The following is a 13,711-nucleotide window of genomic DNA, read 5'->3' as shown; positions in this document are numbered from 1 at the left end:
TCTGGGATCAAATGATAGGTAACACTTCTTAAACTTTTCTTATTTAGGTTTCAGGATCCTTCACAAGCCATTTGAGAAACATTACCTTCAGTGTATTTTATAAGGGAACTACACGTTCACTTCTCATCCCTTTCAGTAAGCTTCCTGGTTTAGAGTAGCTTGAGGGAATCTGCTGTTAGTATGAAGTTACCCTCTCCAGTTTTTATGGTCAATTTTATGATGTTTCTGTGAAGCGTGGAAATCAGTTGATTATGGTCTCTGATATTCATCACATCTTTCCCTGACTCAGGCCAAAGATAGTAAGTACTCTTGTCTGGATCTATTTAAAAAAAAATACTCTAAAAAATAAAAACTGTTTTTAGTCACGAACTCATTTTTACTTTGTTTACATTCAGAGAACACTTAACTGTATTGCCAATTCAGGGCTATGACGCTGTTAACATGTACAAGTCAACAGGGTATGAAAGTTAGATGCTCATGTACCAAGCTGCTCTTTCAGCAATAAGCAGGTATCTCTGTCTTGAGGATAGGCAGGTTTCTTAAACTGTTCTTTTGCAGAATGACAAATTTTAAGTTACGATAGATGATTCATTCTTCATTGAACACCTCTGAAGAAGGGTGTTCTAAGACAGCTATGAGGATTAACTAAATCGGTCCTAAGAGCATGTACAGATGTCACATTTCAGCTTTTTTCTTGTATCTTACACTGTACTTAATATGTAGGATAAAAAAGCTCCAGTAAATAAACTCACAGAGGGTATATTTTTCTTCTTGAGGTAGCTGCGGCTGGAAAAGGAAATGAGCATGACTCCTGCTGTTGATTTTTCCCCTAAATGATGTTAGGAAGAGAATATGCTCCTGCAGTCTTTTTCAATAATCAGTCAATCACAAAGGGTTCACAGGATACAATTCTGTTTGTACCTGCCCAGGTTGTTCAAATAAAACTGGAGTTGAGGAGGGAAGACACGCAAACTTTTGTCAATTTTATCAGCTGATCCCTTAGCGCTAGCAAGAGTCCTTGTGTCGTATCATACCAAGCATCACCTGACAGGAGGAATAAGATGGTTCTTCATGACTGCATGCAGCTTCCTCACTTAAGTAACCCTCAGTCCAAACAAAATCTAGAAACAGAAGGGCCGGCTCTCCTTTAAGTAGTAAGCTCACCTTTCATCTCTTGTGGTGCTTGAAGGTAGTTTTCCCCTCTAGCTGTCCCTACTAAATCACAGCATCTGAATGACATTTTAGGGAAATGCTGACCTTGACTTGCCACTGCAAACAAACCTTGCCTGTGCCTTGCATATCCCTTCTTACCTGACTAGTGCTCAGTCACACAGCATTTAAAACATCTCAGTTGAAATAAGGTAGGGAAGTTTTGTCTCTCTTTTTTCTTGTATTTCCACAAAGTAGGAATTGAAGGTGTATTTCTGCACAATTGCATTTCTTTAAATGCTAAACTTCATTCACCTTGTTTGGAACACATTTACGACTCTATGGTTGTTTTCCCTACCACAGAACATTAGCACATGTTATAGTTAAACCAGGTACTTTAATCATTCAGAATAGAGCACTTCATACCTGTATTACATGAATCTCCATATTAAATTAATATGACAGTGACATCTTACCTCACTGAAGAGCGATGCTTTGTTCTACAGGCAACAGCAGATTCATGCCTGCCTTGGAAATGATCAGTATTTGCAATCCTTCCTTCCTAATTTGCTATGAACTTACTTGCTTCAAAATAAGCATCTCGATTAATGCCATTTTATGACATAAGCATAATTAAGTCTTTACTTTCCCTGGACCTCCATACAAATACCTTATTAGCAGATAAACAGCTTTTTCCTCTCGCTTTATTGTTTTGGGTCCTGCCATCCATTTCTGCTGATGATTAGGTTCTTCTCTGAGTAAGCTTTCAGTGCTACAGTAGCTAACAGTGATAATGCCGCCACCAGCGTTGCCACTATTCTCAATCCTTTAAACCAACTAGGATAAGTAGGAAGAAGGGAAAGGTCATAATGCAGTGCTATCCCTAAGCCCATTACCAGCATTATTGCACCATCAGTGATATCTTTAAAAAGCAAGGCTTGCCAGGCAATTAGAGCAGGCACCATACTGTTAGCCAGGTTCATCCAGTCTGGCTTAGCTGGGCTGTTTTCCGGGACAGCAAACCCCCACCTCATTCCTCCTAGGAAAGAGACAATGACAGCACCATAGGTAAGCTGAGTGAACGCCAGCTCTGGGTAGTAGGTCCCTTGGACGACCATCGACAGCGGCACAGAAACAAATGGAATAAGCCCCGCCAGGCTTAAGTAAAGGGCTGGCTTTGGAGAATCCTTCAGTGATTTCATACTTTGTCGAAACCGGCCCAACTCTTGGGTCTCAGATTCTTGGGGGGGCTTTTTCTTTAGGAGAGGAACAGAGGTGTGAAAAGCCTGGAGCTTGACTGCGTACACTGATGCTCTGCTGAGGCTTGGACATCTGGAGAGAAGACAAGCATCCCTCTGTGGAAAGAGGCTAGAAGAAGAGCGAGTTGTCTTATTCTTCCCATGCAGTAGGAGTCTGAGACCGGTTAACTTCTGGAGCTGCAATTATAAAATTTGTTCTGAACACCTTACAATATACGCAATATACAACTACAGTTAGTATCCAAGAAATACTGTGCTGAGTACTTTTCCTGTTCAGAGCACATCACAGCTGCCCTTCCTCCTGGCTTTCAAACGTTTTTAATTTAACAGTTCAAGCTGCTACAGCTTGCACAAGTAGCTGAAAAAAGAGCAACAAGGCTCTTCACTGTGAGCACACAGACCTTACTCAAAGTGAAAGGTCTGTATATCCACTTATTCTTCCACCTACACAAACGTTCTTTGAGCATTTTTAATTTAACGCATAGCAGGCCTTTTTGGAAAAGAATATGAAGTGGAAGCAGGGCAATGTGACCACAGAGAATTGCTACCACCCCCTCACTACTCTGTAACAAGAACAGGAGACTTTAGACACCAAAATTTTATTTCTAAAAAGTTAGCTTTGGCCAGAGCCATCCTAAAAATTAGGAATTTGCTTGGAAAATGTGACAAACACGTGGATATTTCAACTTATTTTCCCCAGCGGTCCAGCCAGGCGCTTCGTTATTTTCAAGAGAGCACAGCAAGCTTCAGAAACTTACCCCGAAGGGCGTGTGGAAGCAGCACCGCTGCGTGAGGCGAAACATGGCTGTTCTGTGGAGACCCTACAGCAGCAGGGCCCGCTGAAGCTGACGGCTGTTGTGGAAGCCGCCCCTCAGGCGCTGCCCCATCCCTCACGCCCCGCTTCAGCCGCCGGATATCCTGAGGGATCTCCCGCTCCAACGGGGCTCGGCTCCGGCCGGCAACGGGCACGGGGCGCTTGGTTCCGCCGGGCGGGGACGGGCCCGAGCCGTGCGTGGCAGGGAGGGAGGCGGAGGAGGAGGAGGAGGAGGAGGGGGGAGGCCGCCATTTTGTCCACACCCGCGGCGGGCGGGGACTACACCCCCCAGCATGCCGCGCGGCCGCGGTGCATTGTGGGGCTCGTAGTTCCCCGCTGGGAGCGGCGGGAGGCTCTCAAAGCGTGGCCAGCGGAGGAGCCGGGAGGGGAGGGGGGGGGAGTGGGCGTGTCCCTTCCGCCTCGTTGGCCACGCCCCCTCGCTCCATGAAGCCCCGCCCCCTCCGGCCCCCGGCCGGGCAGGGCCGGGCAGCCATTTTGGGCAGAGCTTTGTTATGGTTCTGGGGCCGCAGCAGGCAGCGAGAGGGGCCCGGCCGGTGAGTGCGCCGCCAGCCCGACCCCCCCCTCCTCCCACCGCCCCCACCAACCCCTCACACCCCCGGTTTCTTCCACCAGCCCTTGCCCGACCCCTCCGCGCCCCCCCTCGGAGCGGGCCGGGCTCGGCCTCCCGTGGGCCGGGAGGTGGCGGGGAGCGGGCCTGAGGTGAGGTGAGGCGGGAGGAGGGGGGGGGGGGGGGGGGGGCGGCTCCGGGACCCCTCTGGGCTCCGTCCCCCGGCCCTCAGCGCCCCGCCGGGCAGGGCCGGGGCAGGGCCGAGGCTCCGTGGTTATTGTTTCCTGCTCGGCCGGAAAGTTTGCGGCGCCTGACACGTCCCTGGCCTGTGGCTGCCCCCCCCCCCCCTCCTCACCGGGCCGTGCTGAGGGGGTGGGTCCCGGCTGGCTGTGAGGGGGCTGTGGGGCTCGGGGGGGGAGGTTATGGGGGGGGTAAAGTCCCCGTGGGGCCGGGCTCGGGGCTTGCTGCGGGGCGGAGCGCCCCGGGCTGCGGTGGTGGCGAGTTGGAAACGAAACTGGGCGAGCCGTGCTTGGAGGGGGGAGGGAAAAAAAAACAACATGGGGTCATCGGGCTGTCCACGGCATTCCTGTAGGGTTGGCGGATGGGGTTTGTGTGTCCCTGTCCCCCTCCCGGCTGCGTGCAGCCACCTCGTGCTCCGGGCAGCCCGGGCCGGGTGTCCCCGGCTCGCTGCGGGCTGGGGAAGGCGTCAGGTGCCAGCAACGAGCAGGAGGGGGCTTTGCTTCCCATATTCCGCCCTCAAAGTTATTTCTGGGAGGCTGCTGCGCGCCCAGGTAGCCTGAAGTCCTGGTGGTTTCACGTAAACAGCAGTGTTTAGGCTCGGTTAGACCAGCTGCGCTCTCACCCGGCCTTTCAGACATTTATTTAAGGCTTTAAACTGAGTTCGGTTTAATAACGAACTATATTGGAGCAACTTCAGCAGTTCCGTGCTGTCTGTACGAGCCGGGAGTTCGTAAACGGCTCTTGCCGAGCAGTCGCTGTTGAAATCCTTGTAAGCGATGGCAGAAGCTTTTAAAAGCGCTGCTGCAAAAACGTTTTATATTAACGCGACCAGGTAAGTCAGCGTTTCCTTCCCAGCCCCCAAGGTGCGAGTGACACAAGTGTTAGTAATGCCGATAATATTCGGGAAGGTTGGAAGTGGCTGCGTGAGGTATGTAAACAGCAGAGGGGGCGGGAGGCATGGAGGTGAGAAAACACCTGAGATAATTGGAGAGCCATCACGGATGAGTTTGCCGGGGAGTTACGTTGCTGCTGTAAAGAGCTGAGGTGTTTATGAAAAAGGCTTTGTGCAAATGTTACTTTGTGAATGAATATACGGGTGGTATTTCGAGCGAAAGGTTCCCTGTGCTCGTGCATTTGGAGTCTGGCGTTCCAAACTTCCAGTCTCTGACTCAGGAAAGAAGCAGGTGTGGAGCCCTGGAAAGAGGAAATAAAATTACTGAATTTTGGAAGGGCGGTTTTTCCATTTGCATTAGTTCAGAGCATTTCTAGAGAAAGCTACCATAAAATAACTTTTTAAAGTTTTGTGTTTAGAACAGAAAAGCTTTAGGTGATAGTTTCCTCGTTTGTTTTTTTACAGCTATTTGTAAGGAAGCACAACCTCTGCATATTTTATACATCTGGTTTGTAGTCTTAATCCTATGTGACACAGAAGTTTCCATTGTAGATATTATACTAGGACTTGAAGTGAAAATATGCAGGGAACAGATGGCATTTAAAAAAAAAAAGTCCCTTTTTTTTTCTACAAATGTCTCTGAAATAAGAAAGAGGAGCATGCAGATGTTATAAGTATCACAAGCCAAGTGTAAGTGGACTCTTTGTGAGTTACTAGAAAAAACACGTTACTTTGAGAATGTTTTTGCAGGTTACGGTCACCTCGGCTCACAGATGTGAGTGCTTTGTACTTGGTGTTAGTGCCTCCTGATTTTCATCTTTTAAACCAGGAAATCAAGTCACTAAAGAAAAATAATCTTTGCTAGCATTTTTACAAAATGCTGAAAACATTTCAAGGAGTGTGGATTTTTTTAATAAAGAAAAATACTGTGGTTGGATCTGTGAGTTTTCTCAGTGTGGGATGTCAGTGAAGTTCTTGTCTTCACTAAAGAAAAAAAAACTTTATTGAACAAAAACTATTGAATCAAGAGTTAGAAGTAGCTGTTTTGCTTTAATGTTTTGTTACAGGATGTTTGAAGTTAGCTATGTGGCTGCTGAATTGGTTTGGTTGTGAAGAGTACTTCAGGGCATGCTTTATTCATTTGCCTGAGCAGATTGGAAAAGAGCTGGTTATGTTAAGCAGAGCTAAAACATGAAGCACCTCTCTCCAGCAGAACGCTGCTGCTTCGTGCATGGGTACAGCTTTTTCTTGGCTTTGGAAAAACACAAACACGGGGCGGTTGTTGCTGTAACTTAAACAGAGCAAGGTCACAGTTACTGAGTTCTGCACTTGGTGAGGCAATCTGTGTAGCGGGGAGTTTCTTTGGGATTTTTTTTCGAATTTATTTGGAATTAAAGGCTTTTTTGATGAGGCAGGGGTGGTTTAGGTTTTGCTCTGCAGTGTAAGTAGCTCTGGCAGTGTGGCTTCTGTAGTGACCACGATAGCAGCTCAGCAGTACGGGTCTTTCGTTTCCGTACGGGCAGTGGAAGCGCGGCTTCTTCTCACTTGTCAGATTTGATGCAAGGCAGCGAAGTTGGCAGAAACGTGGTTCTGCTCAGAATCCTTCACGAATGCCAGGGTGTTGTTTAACTTGTGCTCTGCAAGGTGGTGTGTTCCTGTTAAAATGTGCCAAACTGTAATGAGTTATTGTATGGTCAGGAGATAAATTTACATTTTTGGGAGTGGATTTAGATAGAGACTGATAGCAGCTAAGCACCCACCATCCCATGCATGGTGTGCAAACAGTGTGCAGACCTAAAAAATTTCAGTTGAGTCAAGGCCATTAGCACAACAGCAAGCAGGAAGGGAAGTCTGTCGGTTAAATTAATCATATATTTTAGCAATCAGGCTGTGTTACCCTAAATTGGAATTTTTTGATTAAAGCGTGCTTAACTTTTTTCAGTTCCTGCCACCTCTAGCTGGGCTTCAAAAGTGTCTGGCAAAGAGAAGAATTTTAATACTTTATACTTCTTAGACCTTTCTGTAATTAGGCAGCAAAAAGACTTTGTAAAGTGTTGCTGTATGCAGTTCCCTAAAATGACTAATCTGAAATAGTTGCACTCCCAAGGTCTGGCTTAACAAAAATCCTTTGAACCAGTGCATCCAGACATAACTGAGGTTTTATACAGTAAGTGATGATCAAAACCATTTTTTTTTTTGCAGTGTGTGACCTTGTGCCTCCGGGGCTCTTGTACTCTAGGGGGCTCACCCGGAGCTACCGAAGTTCTAGGACTTAGGGTCATTCCAGCAAAAATGCTTGCCTATTTTTCTTCCTTTTTTTTTTTTTCCCTTGGTTCCTTCCTTGAATCTTGTGATCCCTTCAAATTTGGTGGTATTGTAGCCTTATCTTCCACCTTAAAAGCAGCATTTCAGCTTCATGGTGTGATGTTGGTGGCTCTCAGTAAGCAAAGGTACATGCACCTAGTGTGTGTTTATGATGTTGCCTTTAATTCAAGTCTTTGGTTTTAGGAAGAAGTGAAGTATTTTGAATGAACTTCTCATGGAAATCTCTTTCGAACATCTATTCTGTGTTCAGGTAGGCAGTGTTGGGGGATAATGGCATGGCCAAGAAGGACTGACGGGACAGAGGCTTAGCGTGGCACAGGCTGAGTTCCTGGATCGCTGTGGCTCTCAGGCCAGTTGCAGCACAGGGAGCATGTGACAGTGACCATTGTGCTCTGGAACTTGCTCATCACACAAGAAGGATGACAAACTCCCTTGTAAATAAAGGGCTGAGCCTGCCGTGGAGGTGTGTGGTGTTATGATGGGCACGGAGATTATTGTTCTCCACAGAGTTGCTGGTGCACTTATGGCAAAGCTTACTGCAAGTCTCCGGCCTCTCAGCAGAAAGGAGTGCTTTGCCATTGTGTTGCAGTGCCTCATCCGTCATTGAGGGATTAATCAGTATTCACATGAGGTGGTCTGAAAAGGCCTTTGATGCTCCTCTTTAAAAACTCGGTGGGGCAACTCTGTTACCCTGCAAATGTTGAATTTATTATGATCTTCGCTTTCTGTACTGGAAAACCTTCCTCTACTTTGAACTCAGTTTAAGCAGAGAAAAAGCTTACAGATGACTTAAATGTCTTCAGATTGGCTGGGCCTGATGGAGTGTGTCCTACAGCATTTAGGGAACCGAGAGCCTGCAGGGAGGGGAAAAGTTGCAGAGCATTGAAAAGGGGTGGAGCGCGTCCACTCACAACGTTTAGAAACAGGCAGGACGTGGGTATGGTCAACTTCTCCTCGTCATGGAGGGACAAAAGAAGAGCATTCAGAGCAGAGTCTCTCCTGGGTCACAAAGCCTTTGGTGTTTTCACTTGCGTGTGTTGAGATAATGCTCTTACTAAACACATGGATTGTATGCTCGTGACAAATTCAAGTGGTGTGAAATCTATACAATGCATTTTAGTGTAGATGGGATTCAAATTGTGTTTAGGAATATTACTTTACACAGAATTCACAGCTGGCTAGGCAGCAGTTCTGTGAGAGAGTATCTGGGGGTTGTAGTGCTTCCTAAATCGTCATGAATCAGCAGCACCGCTGCTGCGAAAATTCACTTGTCATACTGGAATATGTAAAAGAGTTGTAAATATGGTAATGAAGCAGTTTTCCCATTCTGCTGGGGAATGGTAGGTCTCCAGCTGAATGTGCCTTGTTCAGTTCATGATATTGTCATGCTCTGAGTAAGTTATGGCTAGGTAAAAGGGTCTGTAAAGAAGATGATAAGGTCTGGAAAGATATCCCCTGCGTGAAGGTTGAAAAATGAGATTGTTTAGCTCTGGAATGGTTCTGTACAACTTGTGTTTCATCAGACATCAGGAGGTAACCTATAAAACAGCTTCAAGTTACCTGCAGGTGCAAGTGGGAGCCAGCTCTGACATCCTGGCACTGTCTGCAAGCTGTCAGGCTTGGTAGCTGGGTCACGTTAGTTTTTATCGTCTTCAGTACTTTGAACCTAAAAGCTTATAGCTTCAGCAATAAAACTGGAGCGATTGTGGCATTTTTTGTTTGTTTTTGGAAAATGTGGCTATGTTTGATCCCAGAATGTGCTGTTAACATCCAAAAAATCCGCTGCCAAGCAGTGTTAGGATATGGGGTAGTCTGTGGTCTTCCCAGCTTCCCCTAAAAAAACTATTAGGATCGCCTTTAAGTCAGGGAACAGTGAAGTCCTGATCTGGAGAAAGATGTTTTCAAAGGTAGCTGCAGAGTTTCATCAGCTTGCCCTATCTGTGGTGAGTAGGAGAAGCAGCTGGGGGCTGAAATGGCAACCACAGATATTTAGGTTAGCCACTGGGTGCGGGGACAGGCTTTCAAACCATAGGAATAACCAAAACAGATCGTAGAGATACACTTGGAGGGTGCTGATATGGTAATCGTTCATGATTTACAGCTCCCCAAAATATGCCAGTGGAGGTATGAATACCTGCATAATGGATTCCAGCCCACTGATAACAAACTTGTTTTGCTGATGTTTATTGAGACATTGTAGGATCAATTTTTGGACCTCTGCAGACTGAAGATGACTGTACAAATTCTTTTGGGGGACGTTGCTTAATTTATTTTCAAAGTCATCTGATGGGAGAGGGTAGAACTAAGGTCTTTTAAATCTCAGGAGAAGGGAATGATCTATGAAACCTCTCAAGGTTTTTTTCCAGATGTTTTCCTAGTATTCCCTAGTTTATTGTAGGACACTAGGACAGGAAAATGACATTGTTTAACTCTTAACTTGCACGCTGTACCTGCAGTGTACTGAGACAGGAATTCTCCACATTAAAGACAAAGTTCAAACCCACTGGGCAATGTGTTGTCCATAACTCCTTGATTTATTTTGCTGAATGTCTCTCAGAGCTTCACTGCCTAGATCACAGAGCTCCAGCAAAACAGCCCGAACATCCTAAGAGGATATCTCTGCCAGCTGCAGCAAATCATCTCATCACAAGGTTAGGGATCACTCCTTCTCCTTTTGTGTTTTCGAGGCCAAGACCAAACAAGTGGGATATTTATTCATGCGATTTATTTCAGATGTGTAGGCCTTGTTTTAAACTGGACTGTTTTCAGTGACATTTCTGCATCGATGTTTGGTATTTTCTTTATCAGAGAGGGTGGTGAAAATGTTAAGCCGGTGGAAGGCAAACGATAGCCGAGTGTAAACCCCACAAACTGTAACGCAGGTGTTGTACACATGCTGGGAGGTGCTGAGTGAACGTGTCTTTGTCATGTCGTAGTCACAGATGAATAAATATTGGATTTCTTCATATTGTCCTGGACTTGATGTAAAATAGCTTGGAAGTAATCCAACCGGAGGGAGGGGTGGAGATGGTATGATTAGACCCACAGTGTAGGGCAGGAAGTAACGAGAGCTGGAATGCACTGCCTGGCCCACTTGGTAGTACGGCTCTCCTAGGGCTGGGGTAATGGTATTGAGGGGAAGTAGTCCTACAGTTTTTGAGAGAACGGCCTTTTACTTCTGGATGTCCTTCTGTTTGGTTTGTTGATTCCTTTTTTCTTTTTCAGTTTGCGAGTGACATGCCTTCTTTTCTTATCCTTCATCTGGAATGCAGACTGTGCTTCTCTGTACTAGATCTATAGTCTGTTTTGCCTTGAAACAAATGTTTGGTATAGTCTGGTTGTATTTAATAATCTTTAACAAAGGAAATACGTTTTCCTCAGCTCCGAAATGAATAGATTTCAATGTAAATGTCCTGTAGTAGTAATAACAACGCTGGTAAAATACTGGGTTGTAAAAGTACTGGGTCCCCTTTAGTGGGAAACACTCATCCTATTTTTTTTTTAAGGTACAGGAGAACTTGGTTTCATTTCTGCTTACAGCCTCCATCTCCGGAAGACAGGTAGGCAGGAGGTACGCAGTGTGCAGCTGGGATAAGCCAGTAATTACATACTTGCCATTCTTTCCTTATGATGGGGAACATTATCCTGGTGCACGCTGCTAAGACGTGGAAGTGACTTGGGTCAGGAAGGCTTTGGGCAGGCCACGCAGATGTGCTCTACGTTGGCATTTCACTCGATCTATTGTGAGGTTTTAGAGGGGATGGCCATACCTTTAGAGGCAGCCGTGACAAGGCGTTGTGCTTCAGAAGGTTCAGGGCAGAGCAGAGCCCTGCCTTGACCTCGCATGCTTTCCAAAGCTCTGTAGATCAAAGTGCACTGCAGAACAGATTTCTGATTCTCTTCTCTTGAAGAGCTAAATAGGTCTTTGGAATTGATTAAAACTAGCAGAATGCCTTCTCCAGGTTTTAAAATACCTCACTTCACAAAGTGCTAAAACTGCTGGAAAGTTCAGAACATTGTTCACATTTAAACACTATTTAACGCCCTTTAAATTAAGGGGGGCGGGGTGTTGCTTCTTATCAGTAGTGCCAATGTATACACTTGCTTAATAGAGGCGTGTGCAATACCTGGCATCCTGTTCCTTGCAGTAGGGGACAGCAGCGAGCAGGTTTTAGTATTTCAGGTAAATACAACAGTTCTCATAACTACCAATCCTACATAACTACCACAGACTGCTAAGGGGGCATTGAAAGGCAGTAGACTCAAGTGGCACAGGAGAGGCCTGTAAGGGATGATGGTATTTTCAGTGGCTGTATGGTATCAAAGCTCTGGGAGTAATTGTTTGTGGGCACCGTATCTAGAAAGTCCGTGCTCTCCCATTCTGTGCTTAGAAGATGTTGAGTCTCCTGTTTCTTGCATGTTTAACATAGCACTATCTTTGTGCTCAGAATGAACTCTTCAAAACCCCCTGGAATGATTCAGTTGCAAATGCCAAGTTGCAGGTTCACACTTGCTCTGGGGTTCTGAGCCTTATCTTGCACAGGCTATTGTCAAGGTTCCCCAGAAGCCAGCTCTTCCAAAACATGTGTTGGGCTTTTGTGCAAAATACAACTTGCTTTCACAGATGAGCTTGCAGGCTCTTGTCCGGGAAATCTTTTTCTCTGTGATTTGATTGTGGTACTCCTGTATGTCCTTGTGTCTTCAATTGTTGTTCAGAAAGAAAGAAATCATCTCCTTTCACCAGACCTCACTGTGTTCTAAAGTATCTGTAAGTATTCACGAGACCAGGTCGTTAAAGGCTTTGCAAGGTATGTGGCTGGATGGATGTGTGTATCCGAGGAACTTTGAGGGAGGTAGGATTTGGTCGGTGTGACCTTTGAGAAATGGAAGCAAGCAGGTAAATGGAGGGGGTGTTCGTCAAACAGTACTGCACAGGGCACTGGGGGAGGACTGTCACTACAGCAGAGTTTGAGGGTATATCTATGGCCACGTGGACCTTTCTTAACCTGGTTTCACTTTGCTAAAGTTAGTCATCGGATTTGCGGAAGTGTTCAGACCCATAACAGTTGGTGATTTTCCCCCACCCCTTACCTGTTACTCTGGAAAAACTTTTGCAGGGACAAGCTGCTGGCGTGTTTCCATCTGGGAATGGATGCATCTGCAGTGCTGTTTCTAGAACACAAAACAGTTTTGATGATTCTGCAGGATGGATTAATTTGCTTTAACGTGAAAAATAAGGTGTTAATCTTTCACTAATCGTTTTCACAAAATCCATTAATACCTGTGAGTACTCGGGAAGATTTTTTGATACACAATGAACATTTTAATTCGTCATTTAGTGTTGTAATGGGCTCAGATTTCCATAATCCTATAAAATCCAATGAGAGTGCTGGGCGTTTTTAGATAGTAGATTTTTTCAGCAGCCAGATACATTTCTAACAACACTTTTCACGGTATTTTTAAGTACTCAGATGCAAATGGCAGTTGTATTAAGCTGTTAGGGGTCTAGCTATGATAGGACAGGGACAAGTAAGAGGGGCAGATCGGAGTTGGAGTTCCTCTGGCACACACCACCTCGGGCTTGTGAGCACTACCCGCAGTACGTGTCCTTCTGGATCATCCACATTTGTCCTCTGAAAACACAGCCGGATTTCAGTAGTGAGACAGACCGAAGGTGTGTCTAGACAATTGTATTAATGGATCCTGAAAGCAAAATGAAAGAAAGTTTGTTTTGCAGATACTTTATGTAGGTGAACCTGCCATTATCTGCAGATAAATGATCTCAGCTTGAGAAGACTCAGCTCAACAGTTGTTATGACAACTATTGAACTAGTAATGCTGCAGTTGTCTTTTATAGGAAGGCCTAATAATATGTGCGAGGTTGAATCAAGATTTATAATTACGTTATTCTAAAAGGGCTATGTGCACAAATATGATTATTCTATTAAATGAAATGCTTCTCATAATACCAAGGCATGTTCTGGGGTTGGTTTTTTAGTTTGTTTTGGTTTGTATTTTTTGCGGGGAGAACAGGATAATGAAATGTCATGTTTTTTTGACATCCTTTAGGAAATCAGAAGCATGCTTTGGACTCCTCCTAGGTTGGGCTGCAGGCTGTGACTTGCTCTTTCTGTGCATGTACTGCGTGAATCAAGACCTGTCGTATTCTGGTGAAAACACAGAATTAATTCTTTGCCACAAACCAGCATACACCTGTTAAATGACACTCCACTCTGCAGAGCTGCAAAGTAGAAAGCTCTGTTGTGTCTGTTCAGGCATATCTGCTTGATTTAAAAACGAAAAGAGCTGCACAGAAAGAAAAGTGATGAGGGAAGTAAATTCTGTTCTGCCTTATGCGCCCATTAAATTGTTCACTAATTTTTCTGAATGCTTTTGCAACCCAGCTGACATCTGATCTTTAGGAATATTGCTGAAATCCCAGTTGAGTTTATAAAGATGGCCAG

At 45.4% G+C, this 13,711-nt stretch overlaps 2 protein-coding genes across 2 annotated transcripts in view; one reads left to right on the top strand and one right to left on the bottom strand.

Moving 5' to 3' along the window:
- Positions 1–353: 353 nt before the first annotated feature.
- TMEM69 (transmembrane protein 69) lies at positions 354–3,475 on the bottom strand. Its single transcript, XM_005012517.5, has 2 exons — positions 3,167–3,475; positions 354–2,585 (listed from the first exon to the last, which is right to left on the bottom strand). Exons 1-2 carry the CDS (start codon positions 3,209–3,211, stop codon positions 1,854–1,856), a joined length of 777 nt encoding a protein of 258 aa, XP_005012574.3. The 5' UTR covers positions 3,212–3,475; the 3' UTR covers positions 354–1,853.
- A 156-nt stretch (positions 3,476–3,631) lies between these two features.
- Positions 3,632–13,711, top strand: part of GPBP1L1 (GC-rich promoter binding protein 1 like 1) — a 32,116-nt gene continuing 22,036 nt past the window's right edge. The window contains exon 1 of the mRNA XM_038183173.2: positions 3,632–3,776. The gene's annotated coding sequence lies outside the window, so the exon portion shown is untranslated. The remainder of the gene's footprint in view (positions 3,777–13,711) is intronic.

Source organism: Anas platyrhynchos, chromosome 8 (genome assembly GCF_047663525.1).
Source record: "Anas platyrhynchos isolate ZD024472 breed Pekin duck chromosome 8, IASCAAS_PekinDuck_T2T, whole genome shotgun sequence".
Taxonomy (NCBI): Eukaryota; Metazoa; Chordata; class Aves; order Anseriformes; family Anatidae; genus Anas; species Anas platyrhynchos.
The sequence above is the reverse complement of the archived record's forward strand: the minus strand, read 5'-3'. Positions and strand labels throughout refer to the sequence as shown.